Source organism: Schistocerca gregaria, chromosome 2 (genome assembly GCF_023897955.1).
Source record: "Schistocerca gregaria isolate iqSchGreg1 chromosome 2, iqSchGreg1.2, whole genome shotgun sequence".
NCBI classification, from domain to species: Eukaryota; Metazoa; Arthropoda; class Insecta; order Orthoptera; family Acrididae; genus Schistocerca; species Schistocerca gregaria.
The window spans coordinates 1,040,559,574-1,040,584,465 of NC_064921.1; the positions used below are offsets into that span (position 1 = coordinate 1,040,559,574).

The window sequence follows — 24,892 nt, forward strand, 5'->3', positions numbered from 1 at the left end:
AACAAAGGTATTTAAACCCTTTTAATGGGGTTTGGCAGTGAAACATGGACTGTGGGAGAATAGGAACAGAAGAGAATCGAGGCGTTTGAGATGTGGTGCTACAGACGAATGTTGAAAATTAGGTTGTCTGATATGGTAAGGAACGAAGAGTTTCTGTGCAAAATCGGAGAGGAAAGGAATATGTGGAAAACACTGACAACGGACAAGATGACAGGACATCTGTTAAGACATCAGGGAATGACTTCCATGATACTAGAGGGAGCTGCTGAGGGCAAAAACTGTACAGTAAGACAGAGACTGGAATACATCCAGCAAATAACTGAGCACGTAGGTTCCAAGTGCTACTCTGTTATGAAGAGGTTGTCACAGGAGAGGAATTCGTGGCGGGCTGCATCAAACCTGTAAGAAGACTGATGACTCAAAAAAAGAAAAGGGTTTCCCCTTGGTCACCGTGTGTGGTATTTCGAAGGAATAGTACTGGAAAACGGAGCACTGAAGCTTGCTTCTTCAGATATTGTTGACGCATCTGTAGTGTGGACACACGAGAGTGAAAGGCTTCAGGAGTTTCTCCAGCATTTAAACTCTGTACCCCAGTATCAAATTACTAAGGAAGTGGAATGGCGAAGTCATCTTGTTAAACGTCTTAGTCAAGAGCAGAACGTACAAAACTGTGGGTCACAGTGCGTATAGTAAAGCCAACACACCGATTCGCATCTCCACACCACCAGCTGCCGTCATCCATCGCAGCGTGAGGGTGTGCAACGTAGTACACTGGTCCATAGGGCCCGTGCAATATCGGACGGTCAGCAGCTCGTGGTCGTGCGGTAGCGTTCTCGCTTCCCACGCCCGAGTTCCCGGGTTCGATTCCCGGCGGGGTCAGGGATTTTCGCTGCCTCGTGATGACTGGGTGTTGTGTGCTGTCCTTAGGTTACTTAGGTTTAAGTAGTTCAACGTTCTAGGGGACTGATGACCATAGATGTTAAGTCCCATAGTGCTCAGAGCCATTTGAACCATTTGAACCACAACGTAGACTGAGATGTACCTCGGCGCCCGACGGAGGTGGCGGAGGCAGAGGCACGGTCCCTCCCTAAGTCGGCCATCTCGCGGCCGGGTAGCGAGGGAATGGGCGGGGAGAAGTAAGAGTGTAAAGGAGGCACGATGTAGCGAAGATGCTCATTGTAGGGATATCACCCGAAGTCGATTGTTCACGCAGTTCTGCAGGACTTGGCTGAAGAGTCGGACGAGTCATTTCTCGTCCCATCGCATCCAACATTGCAATAACGGTGACCGAACGTTATCCAGCTCGCACGTGTTCCTCAGACGCAGAGCATTTTATTGTATTAAGGGTTGCATGCTCGTGGTTTCTATCCTTGAACGCCCTTTCTGTTTGGCCTATGTACACCCAAATTATTACGATCATTGCACCTGTTTTGACATACAGAGATTTCAAGCACGAATTGTAACAATCCACAGCAAGAGTTAGAAGCTCAGCTAACGTACAATTATTACGAAAACTAAATTTTGAATCCTTTTCCATTGCGACGATCTATCGCGCATTTCCCGAGTGTCATTCCTTTGAAAATCACCGTCACTGACGGTCGTGACATGGCTTACGTTCGTCGGATCTTCTGGTACCATTGCCCTCGTTCACTCTACATGCCGCGTCACAGTTTCGTTTACCTCGACTATGACCCCGAGTCACTTCTGTCTACGCCAGAGCTCACAGTCGACCGCATCAGTAAATACACGCATGCTCACTGTCCGTCTACGTGTCAGCTCTAACCTCTCACGTAGTGGTGTTGGCAACATTTGTATTGGAATATCTATCAACCCATCTTTCTTCACAGGATCGATGCATTTCTCCAGGAAACCACGGATGGTGCCGCCAGCACAGTTGTAATCCGATGGAGTAAATACCGTTGATTTCAGTGTCAACTTTGTTCTGAATACCAAAATTTGTTCCGAAAAGCCGTCTCAGACTCCCCAATAATTTTAAAATCGTCAGATACTCTAATAGCCCAATCACGCTCTTTCAGATAGCTGACACACATCGATTTCATGCGTTTCAAACTGCAAGGTGTGAATGTATGCTTACATTGAGTGCCATGGGATGCACTCCTTGGTTCGGTTTGAATCCTAGAAATTTTTCATAGCACTGCTGTTATTAACAGTCTTATTGGGAACAGCGCTGATCGTTTCTCAACATTTTTAGCGTGCTGAGGTACTAATTATGTCGTGCAGCAAACGCTTGTGCAGTTTGTGACACACTTGCTGTCAGTAACAGCCTGTGGACCATCGCCAGTCTCTGCTTTGAAGACCGCACACGTTCTCGTACACCGGGTACAACCGTCACAAGCGACCGCTGATTTATTGAACAGCTGCCTTACCACCACGTTCTATCTATTAATTTTTACTGATGTTTGAACGATGCAACACTGTAAATTCTTTCGATCTTTTTCCTGTCGAATTCAAAAGCAAAGTTAGACTAATTGCTTTCTGGTCAGAAAGAGCTTCACTACGCTAATCTCAACGTTTCTTTGTGAACAGTGCTGTCAGTTCTTGCTGAGTATCCTCGACAGTCTACTTGAACAGCTTTTCTAACCTTAGATTCTGATTTTTTCATGAAATGAAATGATCGTATTGTATTCTGGCCGGGAGATCCTGTCTGGGATTGTTGGCCATCTGGTGCAAATCTTTCTATTTCGCAACACATCATGTCTCTTGTCTTTGTGATGAAGACGAAATGAAAAGATTAGGACAATTAACCACCCAGTCGGCGAGTGAAGAGAATGTCCAGCCCAGCCAGAACCCCGTCATCTAGATACTGCGGCCCCAATTATTAGCCGGTCTCAGTGACCGAGCGGTTCTAGGCGCTATAGTCTGGAACCGCCCGACTGATACGGTTGCAGGTTTGAATCCTGCCTCAGGCATGGATGTGTGTGATGTCCTTAGGGTAGTTAGGTTTAAGTAGTTCTAAGTTCCAGGGGACAGAAAACCTCAGATGTTAAGTCCCATAGTGCTCAGAGCCATTAGAGCTAATCATTACACCACGAGCTGTGGACGCTTATTGGTTTGTTGCCTGATAATGTTTCACATTATTGTTCATTTGCATCATATATTCAAACAATTCACTCAAAACTGACACTTGCCGATTCCTACACAACTGTCGGCGTGATTGTTTTCAGTTTGGAGCTTAATACGGCTTCCCCCAGTTCTTCACTATGACACATTATATTTTCATTATTCAGTTAAACTCCAGTATCAATGGCCTATTATATAGGAACAGCTGAATCGTTCCGTATATTTACGGCATCCACACTATCGTTCATAATACTTATGTCACACTTTCTTAACACTATTACGGTACCTATATGTCAGAACGCATCTCGCCTTACACCGTCTAAAATCCGAGCAATCGCTCCTGGTCTTCCATTCCTACTGTAACTTCTTGGTACTTATATGTACTATATACTACTGCCGTTACCTATAGCTTACTGTTATTTTCCTCAGACTTTTAAACATCTTACACGATCTGACACTGTCTAACGCTTTTTTTGGGACGACAAATCCAATGATCCTGCTTTAATTCTTCTTGACTCTTGCTTCCGTAATTAAGTTGAACGCTAAAACTGCCTCTAGTGTGCCTTTATCTTTCCGAAACTAAAACTGATCGTTTTCCAGCAGTTCCTCGATCTTCTGTTCCATTCTTCTGCTCGTTGGCAGCGCTTGTATGCGTGGGACCAACTTGAATAGTCGTTTGGTTGGCACTTATCCCAATGATTTTAGAAATTCCGAATGAATGTCATCTATTACTTCTACCTTATTTGCCGGCCGCAGTGGCCGTGCGGTTCTAGGCGCTACAGCCTGGAGCCGAGCGACCGCTACGCTCGCAGGTTTGAATCCTACCTCGGGCATGGATGTGTGTGATGTCCTTAGGTTTAATTAGCCCACTTCACTCTTCATTTTAGAGTTATTTCTTTTGTTACGTCACCGAAGGTTGTTTTAACTTTTATACACTCCTGGAAATGGAAAAAAGAACACAATGACACCGGTGTGTACGACCCACCATAATTGCTCCGGACACTGGGAGAGGGCTGTACAAGCAATGATCACACGCACGGCACAGCGGACACACTAGGAACCGCGGTGTTGGCCGTCGAATGGCGCTAGCTGCGCAGCATTTGTGCACCGCCGCCGTCAGTGTCAGCCAGTTTGCCGTGGCATACGGAGCTCCATCGCAGTCTTTAACACTGGTAGCATGCCGCGACAGCGTGGACGTGAACCGTATGTGCAGTTGACGGACTTTGAGCGAGGGCGTATAGTGGGCATGCGGGAGGCCGGGTGGACGTACCGCCGAATTGCTCAACACGTGGGGCGTGAGGTCTCCACAGTACACCGATGTTGTCGCCAGTGGTCGGCGGAAGGTGCACGTGCCCGTCGACCCGGGACCGGACCGCAGCGACGCACGGATGCACGCCAAGACCGTAGGATCCTACGCAGTGCCGTAGGGGACCGCACCGCCACTTCCCAGCAAATTAGGGACACTCTTGCTCCTGGGGTATCGGCGAGGACCATTCGCAACCGTCTCCATGAAGCTGGGCTACGGTCCCGCACACCGTTAGGCCGTCTTCCGCTCACGCCCCAACATCGTGCAGCCCGCCTCCAGTGGTGTCGCGACAGGCGTGAATGGAGGGACGAATGGAGACGTGTCGTCTTCAGCGATGAGAGTCGCTTCTGCCTTGGTGCCAATGATGGTCGTATGCGTGTTTGGCGCCGTGCAGGTGATCGTCGAGGGGACACTGAATAGTGCACGGTACATCCAAACCGCCATCGAACCCATCGTTCTACCATTCCTAGACCGGCAAGGGAACTTACTGTTCCAACAGGACAATGCACGTCCGCATGTATCCCGTGCCACCCACCGTGCTCTAGAAGGTGTAAGTCAACTACCCTGGCCAGCAAGATCTCCGGATCTGTCCCCCATTGAGCATGTTTGGGACTGGATGAAGCGTCGTCTCACGCGGTCTGCACGTCAAGAACGAACGCTGGTCCAACTGAGGCGCCAGGTGGAAATGGCATGGCAAGCCGTTCCACAGGACTACATCCAGCATCTCTACGATCGTCTCCATGGGAGAATAGCAGCCTGCATTGCTGCGAAAGGTGGATATACACTGTACTAGTGCCGACATTGTGCATGCTCTGTTGCCTGTGTCTATGTGCCTGTGGTTCTGTCAGTGTGATCATGTGATGTATTTGACCCCAGGAATGTGTCAATAAAGTTTCCCCTTCCTGGGACAATGAATTCACGGTGTTCTTATTTCAATTTCCAGGAGTGTATCTTCTGAATCAGTCATTCCGAAGACAATTTCCTTCTCGATTCCTTCATATTTTCCCTGCAGCTATTGCATCTTGACATCCCGTCACATCTTGTTTATTTCATTTCTAAGTGACTAATACTCTTGCGTTTCTGTCTTTCCCGGAACATTTTTCTACTTCTTTCTTTCGTCAGTCAGTTGTGCCTGTGCTTGTGGTTGCGGCTTCTGCGATGACCTTTTTTAAGAGAAGTACTTTGGTCTTCAACACAACTCCACACTGTCGTATTCACCAGCCCTAGAGAATAATCTCATCTCACCATTAATCAGTACTTAATAATCCAACTCTTTTGAACAGTAATTCTTCCGAATGGTTCTCTTAAGCTTCAGGTCTTTCTACATCATTATTAAAGTATGATCTAAATTAATATCTGCTTCTTTTGCAATCCAGCATGATATTTTTAAATCTGTATAATAATCATATAACGACCGTTTCCAAGAGCGAATATATTTCCTCATTTTCTCATTTTTATGCAGTGTATGCTCTATTATTAAGAAAATTATTGCAAAATGCAATTGGTGTTACTTCTTTCTCATTCCTAATACCATGCCCACAGACTTCCTTAATTTTGCTTTACCCGACTACCGCATTACCCTTTCCCATGATTATTAAGTTATCGTCTCTTCTCACATATTTAATGATCCATGCAAAGTTCTCATATAATTCTGAATCTTATCTTCTGCCTGGACGTCGGAAAGCACACATGAACTATTGTTGTTGCTGTTGGTTAGCGGTCGCTCCGCTCTACTTTGCTACTGGTAAGGAATTCTAGTCCTGTTATATAATTTTTTGCCGCAGTTGATGTTACCCTACGTGTGTCTGACTACAAATCCCAACCTTTCCATTTCAGATCACTGGCTTCCACTGTACCCAGACTAAGCCTTAGAATTTACCTTTTCATTTTTTCTAGCTTTCCTACTACGTTCAGACCTCTGACAGCACGCGCTTCGAGTATTGTATTACCCTTTCGTTGGTTACTCAGTCTTTTTTTCTTGGCAATTCCCTTCCGGAGACCTAACTGGGGGACTAATCCGGAGTCTTGTACCAACCTGTAAAGCATCTCGGACTATCAGACCATCTCTGTCAAATAACATCAGTAGAATCAGGCATCGAATCATTCCCAGAACTACAAGCCTACAAACGACATATATCAGAAATAAAAATAAAAGACTTTTCAAAAGAACAAGCAAAACAAAGCTGGGATTAAGTGTATAAGGAAACGAATGTGAATATGAAATATTCTAAATTCTCCACATTATTTAAATTGAAATCTGAAAAGGCATTTCTAAAAGTATGCATGTCTGTATCAACATCTCACAAGAACAGATGGATAACGGCAGGTATTAAGAAGTCCTCACAAACACTTAAATACCTCAGTTCCACGAAAAAGAATCGCAATGATCCAAAATTCTTGAATTTCTATCATATATATAAAAATATCTATAGGAAGCTGCTGATTACTGCAAAAAAAGTCATTTAATGACAACATAACATATAATGCAGAGAATAAAAGAAAACAGGCTGGAATGTTATAAAGAAAGAAACGGGCATAAGGAAACAAACGCTGAATAACATACTGCTAAGGGAGGGGGATAAGGTAATAAATGATCCACAACACTCAGCAAACTATGTAAACGAGCTGTATCCAAGGTTCTCGGTGGCCAGCCGGATCCGATCGTCGAATTTCCACGATATTTCGGCGGATAACCGTTCCGTCATCATCAGGTGGTGCTGATGGAATGACCTGTCTGCTGCTCGCTTCATCTTATACTTTCCCCTCTTTGGGGAAGTGTGTGTGGGAGTTTGTAGCCTTTTGGCTTTTACTCCCCTGTGTACTTGTGTGTGTGATTTTTAGCTGTAGTTTTTTTTGGTTGTCTGTGATATGTGATGAATGTTCTGTGTGTGTCTGGTACTTGCCTGAGGTTGGCGAGAATATTGGTGTTTCTTGGGAAGGAGCAGGATTGAGGATTGGATATTGGGATTTAATCTTTGACTTAATCGTCAAAGATCGTCATGGGGCGTTTGTGTTTATCGCGGGACATGTCATACCGACCTAAGGAGTGGATAAGGTTATTCTCAGACCTGGAAGAGCTCTCGTAGAAAGCCCTTGCCAGATCCTGGAATCTTCCTTTCAGGAGTGGTATTTCAGCAACGGCGTGCAGATCGTCTGTGGGGAATCCCATGGGTAGGTGCAGTGCCCTCCTGAGGGCGCGGTTCTGCAGCCTCTGGAGTTTGTCCAGGTGCTCCTTCGCCGCGTATCCCCAGACAGGGCACGCATATTCCATTACTGGCCGGATCAGGGCCTGGTAAACGTTTACTCCTATTGTGCAGGGGAGGGAGCTGGTTGTGTTAAGGATTGGGTACAGGATGGACATTCTGGCGCAGACCTTCCTGTGGATCTCGTCTATGTGGGGTTTCCACGTAAGACGAGAGTCCAAGGTTACGCCAAGGTACTTGGCGGTTTTGCGCCAGGGGAGTTGGGATCCATTTAGGTGAAGGTGGAGGGGGGGATGTTGAGGAGGTTCGCGCCTTCCGAGCCTACGGGTAATCAGCATAGCCTGCGTCTTTTCCGAGTTGATGGTAATGCGCCAGCGTCGGGCCCAGGTTTCTGTGTCATCTAGAACCCTTTGTAGCCTACGAATGACCAGGTCCTTGTTCGCATTTCTAGTGTAGAAGGCTGTGTCGTCTGCATACTGTGCGGTGTGCACCAGGGGGGCGGTCGGCGTGTCCGCAGTGTACAGACTGTACAAAACGGGCCCCAGGACCGATCCCTGTGGCACCCCAGCACGAATATGCCTTTTGGTGGAGGTGGCAGTTTCTACTTTGACAGAGAAAGTTCTATCCGTGAGGTAGCTTTTGATCTGCTTGACTATGCTCCCGGGGAACCCTTGTGTGTATAACTTGTAGAGAAGCCCTCTATGCCATACTGAGTCGAAGGCTTTGGCTACATCTAGTAGCACTATCCCGCAGTAGCCTCTGTGGTTGAAACCCTCTGTGGCTGCTTCAACCACTCTCATGATCTGTTGTGGGGCAGAGTGGTTCTGCCGGAAACCAAATTGGAAATCCGGCAGAAGTTGCTCTCTGGTAATGTGTTCCTGTATAGGTCTTAGCAGGAGGCGCTCATAGATCTTGCTGAGTGTCGGCAAGAGGCTAATCGGCCTGTAGTGCTGCGGGAATAGAGGGTCTTTCCCTGGTTTGTGTATCGCGACCACTTCCGCGTGTTTCCAGCAAGCTGGGAACTCGCGGGAACGAGTAATCTCGTTGAAGACGTTCGCGAGGTGTGTGATTGCCGTGGGTGGGAGGTTTTTAACTAACTGGTTGGTGACACTGTCGTGTCCTGGCGCCTTTTTCAAGGGGAGGGACCTGATTACTTTTGCCACTTATTCGGGGGCAAATATTGTGGGTTCGTCCTCTGGGTCCTCCTCAGCATTGAGGAAGACAGCCAGTTGGCGACGGACCACCTCTTCGTGTTCATCATCCTCGGGTTCTGCCGCCTGAAACTGCTTCTCGAAGGAGTCGGCGAGGGCGTTGGCCTTTTCAGCGTTGCTGTAGGCCAGACCCCTTTCTCCATGCAGTGGCGGCATCCTAGCGCGTCTTTTGGTGAATTGTTTGGTTGCTTGCCATAGTGTATGATCGTCTACTTTGAGGGCTGTGAGGCGGTTTTGCCATTGCTGGTTTCTGTGCTCATTGAGCGCTGCTTTCAGCTCTCTCTGCAGACGATTGAGCAGCCTCCTAGTGGCCTGATTTCTGGTGATCTTCCACTCTTTTGCCACTCTGTTCTTATGACGAATTTGGGCTATCAAATGTTCCGGGAGCTGTATCTGCAGCGGCGGGCCATCCCTTTGTGCAGGAGTGGCCGCTTCTGCTGCCTGTAAGATGGTACCTGTTAGGTCGTGTAGCGCTTGTTCTACTGTTTCGGTAGTAGGTGGCGGAGCGCGAGCGATATCAGAGGCGACAGTTTCTCGGTATCGCTCCCAGTCTGTACGCTTGTAAGACGTCGGGTACCGCGGGAGTGCTACCCATTCTCCCACGTCGACCTCCAGAATCACCGGGTTGTGGTCGGAGGACATTCTGTTGATTGTCCTCGCGGCAACAGACCCGGCAATCCTCCTAGTGAGAGCTATGTCTAACACGTCGGGCCTGCCTCCATTTTTTGGAAAATGTGTGGGCTCGACTGGACCCCACGTTTCGAAGTGGTGGGTGCGCGCGAGTTGTTGCAGTTTGGCGCCTGCTCTGGAGGTTACTCTAGAATTCCAATCAGGGTGTTTGGCATTGAAGTCGCCCCCTATTATGAGTTTGCCTTCAATTTGCCCTAGAGCAGCTATGTCTCCCTCATCTATTTGGTCTTGTGGGGGTCGGTAGATTGCAACAACTGTTAGGGGTCCGGTGGCAGTGGTTACTTCCACAGCCACTGCTTCGATTTTATTGGTAGCTGGTAGGAATACCTGGTGGTGGGGGATCCCTCTTTTTACGAATATGGCCACTCCTCCGCCGTGCGTTGGCCTATCTCTACGGTAGCTAACATAGTTGGGAACTGTCGCTTTTATTCCCGGTTTTAGGTGGGTTTCCCCCATCATGCATATGTCGATGGAGAACTCCCTCATGAGTTCTCTGAACTCGACCACTTGATTAACAATGCCGTCTGCGTTAAAGACGCACATTGTCAGGCCTTGGATATTTGGTCGTCTATCCATGATGGGGTTTCGAAACTGCTGAAGAAGTCGCAGAGGGGAGCGACTGCTGGACTGCTGCCTGAAGGGCAACGAGGACCTGCGTGTTCTGCTTCTGGGCTTCCCTGAATTCCTTCATCATTTCCATGACGAGGTTCATGGTTTGCACCATAACGCCTAACAACTGATCTGTGGGTGTGGACTGTGTGTGGGGTTCCCTAGCGCTTCCTCTGTCTTGGTGAACCTGGTCGTTGTTGTTGTGTGTTTCCCGGTGTTGTTCTTGTGATTGTGTCTGATGTTGTGGTGATTGGGCTACGCTTCCATGACCTCTCGAAGGAGAAACCACTTCAGCGTATGTTGCCCTCGGTGTGTCCGGTCTTGGTTTTACCCAGCCCTTGTCTGTGTGTGTTGACATGTTTTGTTTCTTTGTGTGACTTGTGTTGGTGGTGTTTTGCTTCCGTGTGTGGGGGGCGGCCTTTGCACCCTTAACCTGATGTGTGTGTCGTTTGTGGACCTCACAACCTTGGTAACCCGCTGTGTGGTTTTTGCCACACAGCGCGCACCTTATTTGTGGGTCCTTGTGTTTTAGTGTACATGTTCTTGTGTCGTGGGCCTCGGCGCACTTTCTGCACCTTATTGGCATTGTACAGTACGCCGCGATATGGTTCATGCCCTGACACCTGAAGCACTGTACCGTCTTACTTTTGCGGCGCAGCGGTTCGATGGTGACAGGCACAGCAAGGACCGTTTTAATTTCCCTTTTGTTCTGGGGAATATCAGGGAGTGTCACCTGATATAGTGGCCACTTGCTTTCGATGTAGCCCATCTGCTGGACCGCCTTGACGACGTAACCCTGGGCAGTCAGGTCTGTTTTAATCGCCTGGAGGGATACTCGTCTAGGCAGGTCTCTAATTACAATGTTTTTGTTGCGTGTTTTTGTTGTGGGGAACGTGTAGTGAGGTATGTTTTTGTCGTTAAAGAGTGTTTTGACTGTCGTGTAGTTTTCCAATGTGCGTAATGTTATCTTTATTTTGTCACCACCGGCAGGTTTTGCCTGGAAGTTGCCTCCTCCGATTTCCGTCTTTAACAACTCGTAGAGTTCCTCATAATTACGAGGAAACTCCGCGACAATCGGAGGGAGTTGTTGCGTGACTTGTTTCTGTGTTTGTGTTGTGTTGTTTTGTGTCTCTGGCTCATCAGCCACCGCCTGGAACCTATTCGGGGTGGGTTCCACTCCCCGAGCCGGCGGAAGCCTCGGCTGGCGAAACGTTTTCTTCGCCAGCACGAAACCGTCCGAGTCCTGCCCGGTTACGTGGGTCCCGTCCAGTGCAGTTGTTTTCTGGTTCCCTCCCAGGGCGACAACAGGTGCTGTCGGGGGCGCAAGTTCCTCAGAGGGTGAAGGAGTGGTTTTGGCAGGGGTGGTGCGGTGATTCTTCCCCTTTGTGTTATTCTCCTTCCTATCCTTTTTCACACGCCGCTGTTTGGATGTAGAGGGCTTGTGTGGGGGGGATTTAAGGAATTTGGATCGGGTGGAGTGCTGGGACGAGGTGGTGGGTTTGGGGAGGATTTTGGTCGGTTGACGGGTTGACTGCTTGCTAAGGGATGAAATGAAGCCTGGGAGGTTGGCGGTGGCGTGAGCAAGCAGGAGCGGACTTAGGAGAAGGGAGGGAGGGGTGGGATTGCAAGTACTGACGACGTATGACGATGTTGGCGTTTTGTGTAAGATAGCATTCGCTGTGTTTTTTGCCATGTCCGAAACGGAGGGGGGGGTTGCTGCCGGGGGGGTGCCAGTTACAGCCTTCGTTGTCACCGTTAGGTTTCTAGGCTGCATTGCTGGCCCTACTGTACTAGTGGACGCGGATAACTGGCTGGCGGCGGCGGAAACCATCTCTTTGGTCCCGCGGCCGGCTTCCAGGTCCTGGCCCACAATTTCCCTAACATTGGGGGGAGCAGAGCCTAGCTCTGCGGCAGCTGGTGCGCTCGACCCGGCCGGCGACGCGGCCCGCGGCAACGACAAGACGCGACCTTTGTCAATAGCGGCTGGCCGCTTTGACCCCAAGGCACCTCTGAAGCTCGACATTCCGCAAAACGAAAAAGAACACGACAATTCTGCTGTCGGACGTCGCTAAATAAAATAACCTGCCCGCCGTAAATGCTTACTGCAGACCTCTGACAATGAGTTCCCGCCAATGCTTTTATAAAAGCAAAGCCAGCGATACTCCTGGTTTGTCACCCGTACAAGCGGGGGCCTATGGCTGACAGCGCGCGAGTAAGAGGAGCAAGCTCAACCCTTGACTGCCGCTCAGCGAGTGACTGCCGCTCAGCGATCCTGTCTGCACTGTGTCCGTGGTATTTATGTCCGCGGGGTCCCGAGTGGTGGGAGAGGGGTGGGAAGGGGGGCGGTGTTAGCTGCAGCCACGCCCGGTGGTAGGCGCGTCCGCTGGCGCCGTTGCTCTTTGATGGAGTTTAATAATTATTAATAATTTAATAATTTAATAACACAAATATCACCTGTAAATAATCTTTCACTACATGTAATGATGTTACCTCCAACCACATAGAGTCCAAAAACTAAAATATAAAAATGTCAGTAGGCTTAGATGAAGTACCAACATGTATTCTGAAACAATGCATAGAGATTATAGAAGACCCCTTAACAAATATAACAAATGAATCCTTCACATCAGGGACCTTCCCAGAGCAGTTTAAAAAAGAAAGAGTTGAGAAAGGTATTGCAGAAGACATAGAAAATTACTGTCCCATTCCCCTGCTGTCACCATTCTCAAAAATAATAGAAGCGCTTATGAAAGACAGATTAATGAATTACCTGAATAAATACAATCTTTTAAGCTAATCACAGTTTGGTTTTCAAAGTGGCAAAAATAATGAGTCTGCCATAGTAGAATTCACAAAAGTTGTACTTGATGCTCTTGACAAAGATGACTGTATCAGAGGCATATTTTTGGGTCTTTGTAGGGCCTTTGGTACACCCGACCACAAGATTATACTAAATAAGTAAGAAGCATTAGGTATAAGAGGGGTAGCTAATGATTGGTTTCGATCGTACCTAGCAGATAGGATATAAAGAGTAGAGGTAACACATACTTAAAATTGATATAAACATTTAGTAGAAAACTTATCAGAACCAAAATACAATAATATAATGGTTCTGCGAGGTAGCATAATAGGACCAATACTATTCCTAAAATACATCAGTGACTTTCCCAGTTGTGTTACTCATGGTGAAAACATTCTCTTCACTGATGGCAGCAATATTATAGACACTGAGAAAATAAGAGTGCTCCTTGCAGAGAAAGCAAATGAAACTCTCAAGGAAGTGTACGACTGATCAGTAAGCAATAAAGTGACATTGAATATAAAGAAAACTAATGTCATGAATTTCAGTTTGAAGGGAGAAAAGGACAATGTCAAATGTAGATGGCACCTCTACAGACTGTGTAACAAATGCAAAATTTCTGGGAAACAAAATTGATTTTCAGTTGAAATGGTGTGAACACACAAAGGTACTTGCAAACAGAAGGCCATCAACATGTTATTCCCTTATAGTCCTATCATCAGTGTGTAACATGCAGTGTCTTTTAGTTACGTACTATTTATATGTGCACCCAGCATTTTGCTATAGGAACAAATGCACAAAATATGATTGTAATTTTCAAACTCCAGAAAAGAGTCATAATAATAACGTCCAAAAATAGTAGTCGAGCTAATTCTAAAGATCTGTTCAAAACACTTTGGATTTTAACTGCTCCGTGTGAATAAATTTACCAGTCAGTTTGTAATTACTGCACAAAGAACTCTGTCCATGACCATGGAACAAGAGCTACATTTACCGAGAAAAAGTACACACAAACCTCTAAACAGCATTTTCTACCAAGGTATAAACTGTACAATAATTTAGCAAAAGAGATGAAAGAAATTGCGCAACTGCACTTATTTAAAAATGCAGCTAAAAAGTAACTGTTATGCAATACATTTTTGAAGGATTACTTAGATAAAACAGAGTAGGGGTATGGTAAAAAAAGTGATACCAATAAATAATTATTATTATTCTAAAACATCCAACATTCCACATAATATTATTACACTATATTTTTTCTTCTTTTTTCATTCCTAGAAAACTTACCGCCAAGCTATGCATAGCACAGTGCTAACGCCTCTTCCTCTTTCTGAGCTCAACATTTCACTCATTATAGAGGGATGCTGATTCAGTTTTTCAGGATAACAAATAGGAAGTTACGGTACAGAAAATGGCCCAGAGATTACCACTGTGAGTGTGTTTGTATGTGTAGTGAGGTGTTATGAAACAATATATGAGTAATGTGAGCAGTGACTGATAGTGAGATATGAGTGAACAGTGCAGCATTACATTATCTAATAAGTTACTTGTAGAAGAAAGATTGTATACCAGGAGTAAATCTAATGATTGAGTAACTAGAAGTATGTAAATGTATGTGTATACGAATTAGCTTATTTTAAATTGGTCTAAAGTTGTAAATACTGCCGGATGGAGTGGTCGAGCGGTTCTAGGCGCTACAGTCTGGAACCGCGTGACCGATACGGTCGCAGGTTTGAATCCTGCCTCGGGCATGGATGTGTGTGATGTCCTTAGGTTAGTTAGGTTTAAGTAGTTCTAAGTTCTAGGCGACTGATGACCTCAGATGTTAAGTCCCATACTGCTCAGAGCCATTTCAACCTTTTTTTTTTTTTTTTAAATGCTCTGATATGTCCTATATCCTTGTAAAAAGAGATCTACGGATGAATGAAACTGCTGCTACTACTACTACAATGGAGTTAAGATAATGAACCTTTTTCAACTCAATGTCCTGTGGATACGTATCTTGGGCCATTAATGCAGCGGTTTCCATTGCGTTCTGCATGCTCATGCCGTCGATGATGGCTGATTCTACCCCCTTTTAAGGGTAGATTCCCGCCGTCTTTGAGGGGGCAAAACGAGGGTGATTTCTTGTACCAGAAGTCTTGCGACATTGGTGATTGGTTTCTAGGTTTTAATACAGGATTACTACTCAGAGAGGCCACCTCTAGTTTTTTCTAAGTAGCCAACGACACTTTCACCGGCAAAGTTTAATATATTTTCCCCTATATTTTAGGGGAAACGCGCTGTCATGTTTCCTTTGAAGTTGGTGTATTAAATAGGTGGATGTGAGGATAAAAACATGTCTGAACACCAATGTACAGTAAATGAAGGTCGTTCACAAGATTTAAAAGGAACCTCCCATCGCAGGACATTTGGAAACTCGTGGGTTATATATACAGTCTCTATAAATCGTCTGCCAGTCCTATTTGCAAATTGTTTTGGAGACTTAACTTACATTTCGTGTCTGTGATCGTGGTAAATACGGTCTAGGGTACAGCCGTCACGATGGCTCAGCGCGTTCGATGAGAAGCCCGGGCGCCCTCTGTAATAAAATAAAAAACAAAAATAAAAAAGATATAAAGTAAAAACTGAGTGAAAGGATCAACGATGAACTTTCATGTGTCGTCGTGTGACGTTATGTGACGTCTGCCTCAACCAAATTCAATGAAAAGAAAACAAAAAAACGAATGTGACGTCTTCCATTACCAACCAAAACTTCCCCGGCCCCTGGTTCGAATTGCGTCACCGCTTAAATTCTGAATAAAAATCATCAGAATTGGCGGCTGAACATTTCCGGCATAAGAAGTCACCACCATTCACTCAACGGCCTTTTAAATAGGTTGGAAGAGCAGACCCAGGTTCAGGGCACACTGTTGCCCGTGGGGTGGGAAACTGTCCCTAAAGGCAGAAGAATCAGTAAAGATAAAAGGCCTGAGGATGCAGAAGGCAATGAAAACCACTGGATTAAAGAGCCCCAAGTGTATCCGTTGACCATGTGGCCAGCAGCTGAAAAATGTCATGAAGATCTCTCCAATGCCAAAAGATTCTGGATCTCCGGGAGTAGACTGCCAAGGGGGGAGGCGACCGTAGAAAAAGAGTGAATCATCAACGGAAAGATAACGTTCTACGAGGCGAGACGTGGAATGTCAGAAGAAAGATCGTGGTAGGGAGGCCAGAAAATTTGAAGAGGGAAATACAAAGAGTCATTCTAGATATAGTGGGGGGGGGGGGGGGGGGGTCAGTCAAGTGCTGGAAAGAAGACAAGATTTCTGGTCAGGTGACTGTAGAGCAATATCAACAGCAGGAAGTGGTACATTTGGAGTAGGATTAGTTACGAGTAGGAAGGTGGGGTTGAGAGTGTGTTAGTCTGAGAAGTTCAGTGATGGGGTTGTCCTCATCAGAATGGACAGTAAATATCCACACACAACGATATTTGAGGTATACATGCCGACGTCTCAGGCTGCAGAGGAAGAGATAGCGAAAGTGAGGCGCACGGTTCCAAAATTTGCGTTATCATGTTTTTACGAAAATTAAGTTATTGCCTGACCCCTATAGCTCATGTTATTTGGCATCTTTTCCAACAAGGAAACTGTTCCTAAACTTGCTCTTTCCCCACGTAAATACAGTACAAATTCAGATGACGTTTCCAAAATCCACCTTATCCTAAGATGTTGTTTCCAAAATTCACCTTATCCAAACATGTGGTACCGCGACTGGAATGCATCTCAAATAATACTGTATGAAGTTAACGTTAGTACGATGTTTACGAAGTGCCGAGTTCACAGTGTATTCTATGAAATAGTTGGCAATACTGTTCCCGATTATTTCACGCTAGTTTCTCACACGTACGTGTCTGTTAGACAAACCTGTAGAGTTTCGAGTTTCAGTAAATCAGTTTACCTCATTTTCTGTAGTAATAAAAGTAGGAGCGCTTTGGACAACAGTCATATACATATGAAGAAGACAAGAGATCCTTCAAGATGGAAAAAGAATACACCTAAATGGAGCACGTGAACACGCTTACTTATCTTGCTTCAGCATAACCTTTTGTCTGTCTCAGTCTTTCCTTAAAAAGCTATAGAAGTTGTTTAGATTTAGTTTGTGACCCAATCCTTCGTTTGAGGTATGTTTCAAAACGCCTGCCAAAAATGAACACTTGCAAAAACGCGAAAACTGTCTTCCAGTGCAATGAACTTAAAATGCAAGATGTAAGGCGATTTCATCGAGGGTATTATGAACTTAGTGACAGGGCGAGACAAGATAAATTTATTCTGAGGTACACAAGAAGAGCCTAAAAGGGAGAGCTGTGAAGCCGAACAGTTCCGGGAAATGCAAGTCTGTCAAGTATTTCATGAGAGTGAAGGCAAGCAGTGGACCCACATTAGCGCAGATTTGCCAGAAGACGTTGTTATCAACGTTGTGGGCGTAGGAAAGGACAGAGTGAAAGGAGCATGTAAGAAATCATTCACCACAGGTCTGTCACCAAAGGAGAACAGAGGTGACACGATAACTCCCAAGTATCTCAAAATACGAGAAGAGGTTAAAGTCTTCATTGAAAAACTACAGCCACTCGATTCTTACTACTGTAGACCCAAATCTAAGGGACTCCAGTTGCCTACCGAACTAAGTATTCGAAAATTATGGCGAAGCTATAATGCAGGAGCCCTCTCGGAAATGAAAGTGAAGTACGATTATTTCAGAACAATTTTTGTGACTGGTTATTAGTTTTAAGACAGCAGCCACTGATGTACGTTCTGAATGTCAGTTCCTCGCCCTTCAAATGAAGTCAGCCCACCTATCACCGAAAAAAAAGTTATCTGCAGTGACAAAATTTCGTGTGCATAAGCTCAAAGCGGCTGCTTTTAAAGCTCTGTTTCAGAAAGGAGAATCAGTAGTGATCAAATTTTCTTTCGACTGTCAGAAGAATATGGTCTTGCTCAAGCTACCAAATCAAGCAGCATATTATTCCAGGCAGTTAGATTCATATAATCTTACAATTTGCAGAGGTGGGTAAAAACCTTCTCACAACAAAGAAACGGTTACGATCTACAACTGGCTCGAACATGAACGCCGCAAAGGGTGCAATGAAACTGTTACCGCTTTATACTACCACGTGAACTATTCTAATCTACGGGAGGTTACAACTGTTGAAGTGTAGACGGATTCCCTCGCCAAAATAAGAGTTCTGCAGTGGTTGGAATGCTGTGTTATTGGTTGCAGCTTGAATCTCCCAGTAACATTCAGAAAGAACATCTAACGTTTCCTGTTGTTGGACATTCTTTCCTGCCTCCATACCATTGGAAGAATAGAGAAGAAGGTGCGGAGAAGAAATGTCATTGTGCAAACTGCGGAATATATTGTACTCTTTGATGAAGAAGGTACTGTTCTAAGGCTCGGAAGCATGGTGTGTCTCAAATAAATAAACTTTCAAGTGGATGGCATTTCCGACTTCACCAGTGTAAAAGAATTATCTTCAAGAAACGCAAGTCTGCAGTTTTGGTTACAGGTGAGCCAAATTATAGATGTGGCATTCGTGTTTTAAGTTCTCTCTTGAGGAAACATCAGAAAATTGACAATATTACCTTAAGTACTCTACCGAAAGGTGTGCCATTAAAACATGAAAAATTAAAAGATATCTGTAAGCTTCTTTTGAAACGGTTTGGTAAAGCGTATAAGAGTAATGAGGACCTCATTTTGTATTCCAGCCTGACGAAAAAAGAACATGCAGATAATAAAGATTTCGTTGAACAGCCAGACGAAGGGGAAAGTGAATGTGGTGATGAAGCAGTCACTGACTTCAGAATATGAATGATCTGCTATTAAATCAGCAGTCAGATAATTTTCTGGATGCACGTTATTACACTTTTAAAAATATGTAGGAATGTACTGTGTATCTAGCAGTATTTATTTTTTATTTTTGGAAAATTTTGTTACATAATGAGTGATATTGAGTTTAATTATTGACGTTTCATATTTTTATATATTGTGACTGAAATATTTTGTGATTTTAGATAATAATTCCAATAAATGACGAAAATTATCACTATTAAGTTTTAGCTACGTCTGCAAAAACCGCTCTTATCGACGTTGGAAGTTCCAAAGCCCTCCTTATTCAATGTTGAGCTCCAAAGCACGCCTAACAGTCTTAATTTGCAAATATCTTGCTTACGTATCACGAATTATATGCACCTCTCAGATATATGTCAGTACCTCGATGCAATAAACATGAATAAATACATTTATTTTACTGAAGGCGAGAGAGAAACGTTCCTTTTTTCGTTTCATGGAAAAAATGGATAAGGCGGATTTTGGAACCGTGCGCCTTACGTATATGAGGATACTGCACGCGTAGTTCATTATCTAAAGGGAGATGAAAATCTAATAGGCATGGGGGAATGGAATGCGGTTGTAGGGGAAGGAGCAGAAGATAGGGTTACGGAAAAATATGGGTTTAGTACTAGGGATGGGAGAGGAGGGAGGCTAATTGAGTTCTGCAATGCATTTCAGCTAGTAGTAGCTAATACTATGTGGAAAAATCATAGGAGGAGGTGTACTTGGAAAGGGCGAAGAGATACGGAAAGATTTCAGTTAAATTACGTCATGGTCAGGCAGGGATTTCGAATGAGATACTGGATTATAAGGCGTACGCAGAAACAAATATAGAAGTTTAAGAGACTAGTCAGGAATAACCAATGTGCAAAGAAATGGGATACAGATGAAGAGATACGGTTGAAGTTCTCTAAGGCTATAGAAATTGCGATAAGAAGTAGCTCAGTAAGCAATTCAGTTGAAGAGGAACGGACATCTCCAAAAAGTCAATCACACATTCACCGACATTTCGGTATCACCATTCAGTTTGCATAGGGGCCTGACGATGAGACTAACGTAGTATCGAAACCGGACGCGTAATTAATATATTATATAAAAAGTACGGCTGTTGGTATTCCTTATTTTTACAAGGCTATGACCAACCACAGTCCCATGTCCACTTTATTGAAGGATCATCTACTTCCTGTGTCATTCTTGCGTCTTCGACGCTGTCTAACAGATAGCTTATATCATCTGCACATGAATTAACAACATTTTAATTCCGAATATGCTGACGCCTCTGAGGCTGTTTTGTATATTTCTTAATAATGGCTTCTGGCAACGGTCTCAAGCGACGAAGGCAAGGGGCAAACCTCTTGTAGCCCGCGCTTCATTCTGATGCTGTCTGTGAAAGTATTGCTGACTTGGATTAATGTCCTTGTTCCGCGGAGAGAGTTCCGGATGGAGGTTATTAGTCTCTCACCAAACCCATACAATTTCATAGCTGTAAGTATATTTTCTTTTTTGGAATCATCAGTCTTCTAACTGGTCTGATGTGTGCCGCCATATATTCCTCTCGAGGGTCAATCTATTCATCTCGGAGTGGCAACTGCAACCTACGTGCTCAATTATTTACTGGTGGATTCTAACCTCTGTCTTGCATTACTGTTTTCACCCTCTACAGATCCGTCTAGTGCCTTGATGTCTTAGCAGATGTTCTCTCATTCTGTCCCTTCTTCTTGTCAGGATTTTCAATCTATTCCTTTCCTCGCCAATTCTCCGCATTCTTTGCAGAGCATCACCTAATTTTCAAGAAGATAACCTTGTTCAGTCGCTTCGTATATTTTCACGAAGCTAAGGAACGCTATTGCTGGGGATACTCGGACTTTCCAAGTGACAAATACCGTTCTTCAATGCTACTGTCCCTTACAAAATAAAGACTTGAGAATAGCTTATCAGACAAAATGATCAGCATGGGAGTTGTCTCCACGTGAACAGGGGAAATAATTTATGAGCTTGTACGTGATCCAACATGCTGCAATAGAGGTAAGCGTTGCTGATGGCAAATAACAAGAGAGAAAATTGTTATAGCCCATTCACCGAGATATGCGGGGCTGATAAACTTACAACTGCCCGTGACAAGAGCAAAGTGGGAAAAAATGAATATGAGTTCCAGTTACTGAGGCAAGATAACGAGCGTACTGGTCACCCTAAAACAAGGCAGTGTGAAGGATTTAACTTACTATACACGCATGGTAAAGTTTTCACCAATTCTGAATGATATCGGTGCTAAGAATTGAGGCTGCGATCAAGTCCTGATGACGATGTAACTAGCAGTACTCCAGCAGGCAGTTGCATCGCATCTCAGCGCCATTGCTTAGTGGTACAGCTGCACAACGTGTGCCCCCCCCCTTCCCCCCAACCAACCGGTAGCACCTTCAACACGTCCACACTGTAGCTTTCTGTCTTCATCACGTCCACACTGTAGCTCTGTGTCTTCAACACGCCCACATTGTAGCTCGGTGTCTTCAACACGTCCACACTGTAGCTCGGTGTCTTCAACACATCCACACTGTAGCTCGGTGTCTTCAACACGTCCACACTGTAGCTCTGTGTCTTAACACGTCCACACTGTAGCTCTGTGTCTTCAACACGTAGACACTGTAGCTCTGTGTCTTCAACACGTCCACACTGTAGTTCTGTGTCTTCAACACGTCCACACTGTAGCTCTGTGTCTTCAACACGTCCACACTGTAGCTCTGTGACTTCAACACGTTCACACTGTAGCTCTGTGTCTTCAACACGTCCACACTGTAGCTCTGTGTCTTCAACACGTCCACACTGTAGCTCTGTGACTTCAACACGTCCACACTGTAGCTCTGTGTCTTCAACACATCCACACTGTAGCTCTGTGTCTTCAACATGTCCACACTGTAGCTCTGTGTCTTCAACACGTCCACACTGTAGTTCTGTGTCTTCAACACATCCACACTGTAGCTCTGTGTCTTCAACACGTCCACACTGTAGCTCTGTGTCTTCAACACATCAACACTGTAGCTCTAATTCCTCAACACGTCCACACTGTAGCTCTGTGTCTTCAACACGTCCACACTCTAGCTCTGTGTCTTCAACAAATGACACTGTAGCTCTGTGTCTTCAACACGTCCACACTGTAGCTCGGTGTCTTCAACACGTCCACACTGTAGCTCTGTGTCTTCAACACGTCCACACTGTAGCTCTGTGTCTTCAACACATCCACACTGTAGCTCTGTGTCTTCAACACGTCCACACTGTAGCTCTGTGTCTTCAACACGTCCACACTGTAGCTCTGTGTCTTCAACACATCCACACTGTAGCTCTGTGTCTTCAACACGTCCACACTGTAGCTCGGTGTCTTCAACACGTCCACACTGTAGCTCGGTGTCTTCAACACGTAGAAACTGTAGCTCGGTGTCTTCAACACGTCCACACTGTAGCTCAGTGTCTTCAACACGCACACGCTGTAGCTCGGTGTCTTCAACAAGTCCACACTGTAGCTCAGTGTCTTCAACACGCCCACGCTGTAGCTCGGTGTCTTCAACACGTCCACACTGTAGCTCGGTGTCTTCAACACGTCCACACTGTAGCTCGGTGTCTTCAACACGTCCACACTGTAGCTCGGAGTCTTCAACACGTTCACACTGTAGCTCGGTGTCTTCAACACGTCCACACTGTAGCTCGGTGTCTTCAACACGTCCACACTGTAGCTCAGTGTCTTCAACACGCCCACGCTGTAGCTCGGTGTCTTCAATACGTCCACACTGTAGCTCAGTGTCTTCAACACGTCCACACTGTAGCTCGGTGTCTTTAACACGTCCACACTGTAGCTCGGTGTCTTTAACATGTCCACACTGTAGCTCGGTGTCTTCAACACATCCACACTGTAGCTCGGTGTCTCCAACACATCCACAATATAGCTCGGTGTCTTCAACACGTCCACACTGTAGCTCTGTGTCTTCAACGCGTCCACACTTTAGCTTTGTGTCTTCACCACATCCACACTGTAGCTCTATGTCTTCAACACGTCCACACTGTAGCTCGGTGTCTTCAACACGTCCACACTGTAGCTCGGTGTCTTCAACACGTCCACGCTGTAGCTCGGTGTCTTCAACACGTCCACACTGTAGCTCGGTGTCTTCAACACGTCCACACTGTAGCTCAGTGTCTTCAACACGTCCACGCTGTAGCACGGTGTCTTCAACATGTCCACACTGTAGCTCAGTGTCTCCAACACGCCCACGCTGCAGCTCGGTGTCTTCAACACGTCCACACTGTAGCTCGGTGTCTTCAACACGTCCAAACTGTAGCTCGGTGTCTTCAACACGTCCACACTGTAGCTCGGTGTCTTCGACACGTCCACACTGTAGCTCGGTGTCTTCAACACGTCCACACTGTAGCTCGGTGTCTTCAACACGACCACACTGTAGCTCGGTGTCTTCAACACGTCCACACTGTAGCTCGGTGTCTTCAACACGCCCACACTGTAGCTCGGTGTCTTCAACACATCCACACTGTAGCTCGGTGTCTTCAACACGTCCACACTGTAGCTCGGTGTCTTCAACACGTCAACACTGTACCTCGGTGTCTTCAACACGTCCACACTGTACCTCGGTGTCTTCAACACGTCCACACTGTAGCTCGGTGTCTTCAACACGTCCACACTGTAGCTCGGTGTCTTCAACACGTCCGCACTGTAGCTCTGTGTCTTCAACACGTCCACACTGTAGCTCGGTGTCTTCAACACCCCCACACTGTAGCTCGGTGTCTTCAACACGTCCACACTGTAGCTCTGTGTCTTCAACACGTCCACACTGTAGCTCTGTGTCTTCAACACGTCCACACTGTAGCTCTGTGTCCTCAACACGTCCACACTGTAGCTCGGTGTCTTCAACACGTCCACACTGTAGCTCTGTGTCTTCAACACGTCCACACTGTAGCTCGGTGTCTTCAACATGTCCACACTGTAGCTCGGAGTCTTCAACACGTCCACACTGTAGCTCTGTGTCTTCAACACGTCCACACTGCGGCTCTGTGTCTTCAACACGTCCACACTGTAGCTCTGTGTCTTCAACACGTCCTCACTGTAGCTCTGTGTCTTCAACCCGTCCACACTGTAGCTCTATGTCTTCAAGACGTCCACACTGTAGCTCTGTGTCTTCAACACGTCCACACTGTAGCTCGGTGTCTTCAACACGTCCACACTGTAGCTCTGTGTCTTCAACACGTCCACACTGTAGCTCTATGTCTTCAACACGTCCACACTGTAGCTCTGTGACTTCAACACGTCCACACTGTAGCTCGGTGTCTTCAACAAGTCCACACTGTAGCTCGGTGTCTTCAACACGTCCACACTGTAGCTCGGTGTCTTCAACACGTCCACACTGTAGCTCGGTTTCTTCAACACATCCACACTGTAGCTCAGTGTCTTCAACGCGCCCACGCTGTAGCTCGGTGTCTTCAACACGTCCACACTGTTGCTCAGTGTCTTCAACACACCCACACTGTAGCTCGGTGTCTTCAACGGGCCCACGCTGTAGCTCGGTGTCTTCAACACGTCCACACTGTAGCTCGGTGTCTTCAACGCGCCCACGCTGTAGCTCCGTGTCTTCAACACGTCCACAGTGTAGCTCGGTGTCTTCAACACGTCCACACTGTAGCTCGGTGTCTTCAACACGTCCACACTGTAGCTCGGTGTCTTCAACACGTCCACACTGTAGCTCAGTGTCTTCAACACGTCCACAGTGTAGCTCGGTGTCTTCAACACGTCCACACTGTAGCTCAGTGTCTTCAACACGTCCACACAGTAGCTCGGTGTCTTCAACACGCCCACATTGTAGCTCGGTGTCTTCAACACGTCCATGCTGTAGCTTGGTGTCTTCAACACGTCCACACTGTAGCTCGGTGTCTTCAACACGTCCACACTGTAGCTCGGTGTCTTCAACACGTCCACACTGTAGCTCCGTGTCTTCAACACGTCCACACAGTAGCTCGGTGTCTTCAACACGCCCACGCTGTAGCTCGGTGTCTTCAACACGTCCACATTGTAGCTCGGTGTCTTCAACACATCCACACTGTAGCTCAGTGTCTTCAACACGTCCACACTGTA

At 46.0% G+C, this 24,892-nt stretch overlaps 2 protein-coding genes across 2 annotated transcripts; both read right to left on the minus strand.

The window, feature by feature from the left end:
• Positions 1 to 21,335: 21,335 nt before the first annotated feature.
• LOC126336095 (uncharacterized) lies at positions 21,336 to 22,630 on the minus strand. The gene is made up of 2 exons (XM_049999576.1): positions 21,887 to 22,630; positions 21,336 to 21,782 (listed from the first exon to the last, which is right to left on the minus strand). Exons 1-2 carry the CDS (start codon positions 22,628 to 22,630, stop codon positions 21,336 to 21,338), a joined length of 1,191 nt encoding a protein of 396 aa, XP_049855533.1.
• A 165-nt stretch (positions 22,631 to 22,795) lies between these two features.
• Positions 22,796 to 23,740, minus strand: LOC126336097 (transcription elongation factor SPT5-like). Its single transcript, XM_049999577.1, has one exon. It carries the CDS (start codon positions 23,738 to 23,740, stop codon positions 22,796 to 22,798), a length of 945 nt encoding a protein of 314 aa, XP_049855534.1.
• Positions 23,741 to 24,892: the final 1,152 nt, after the last annotated feature.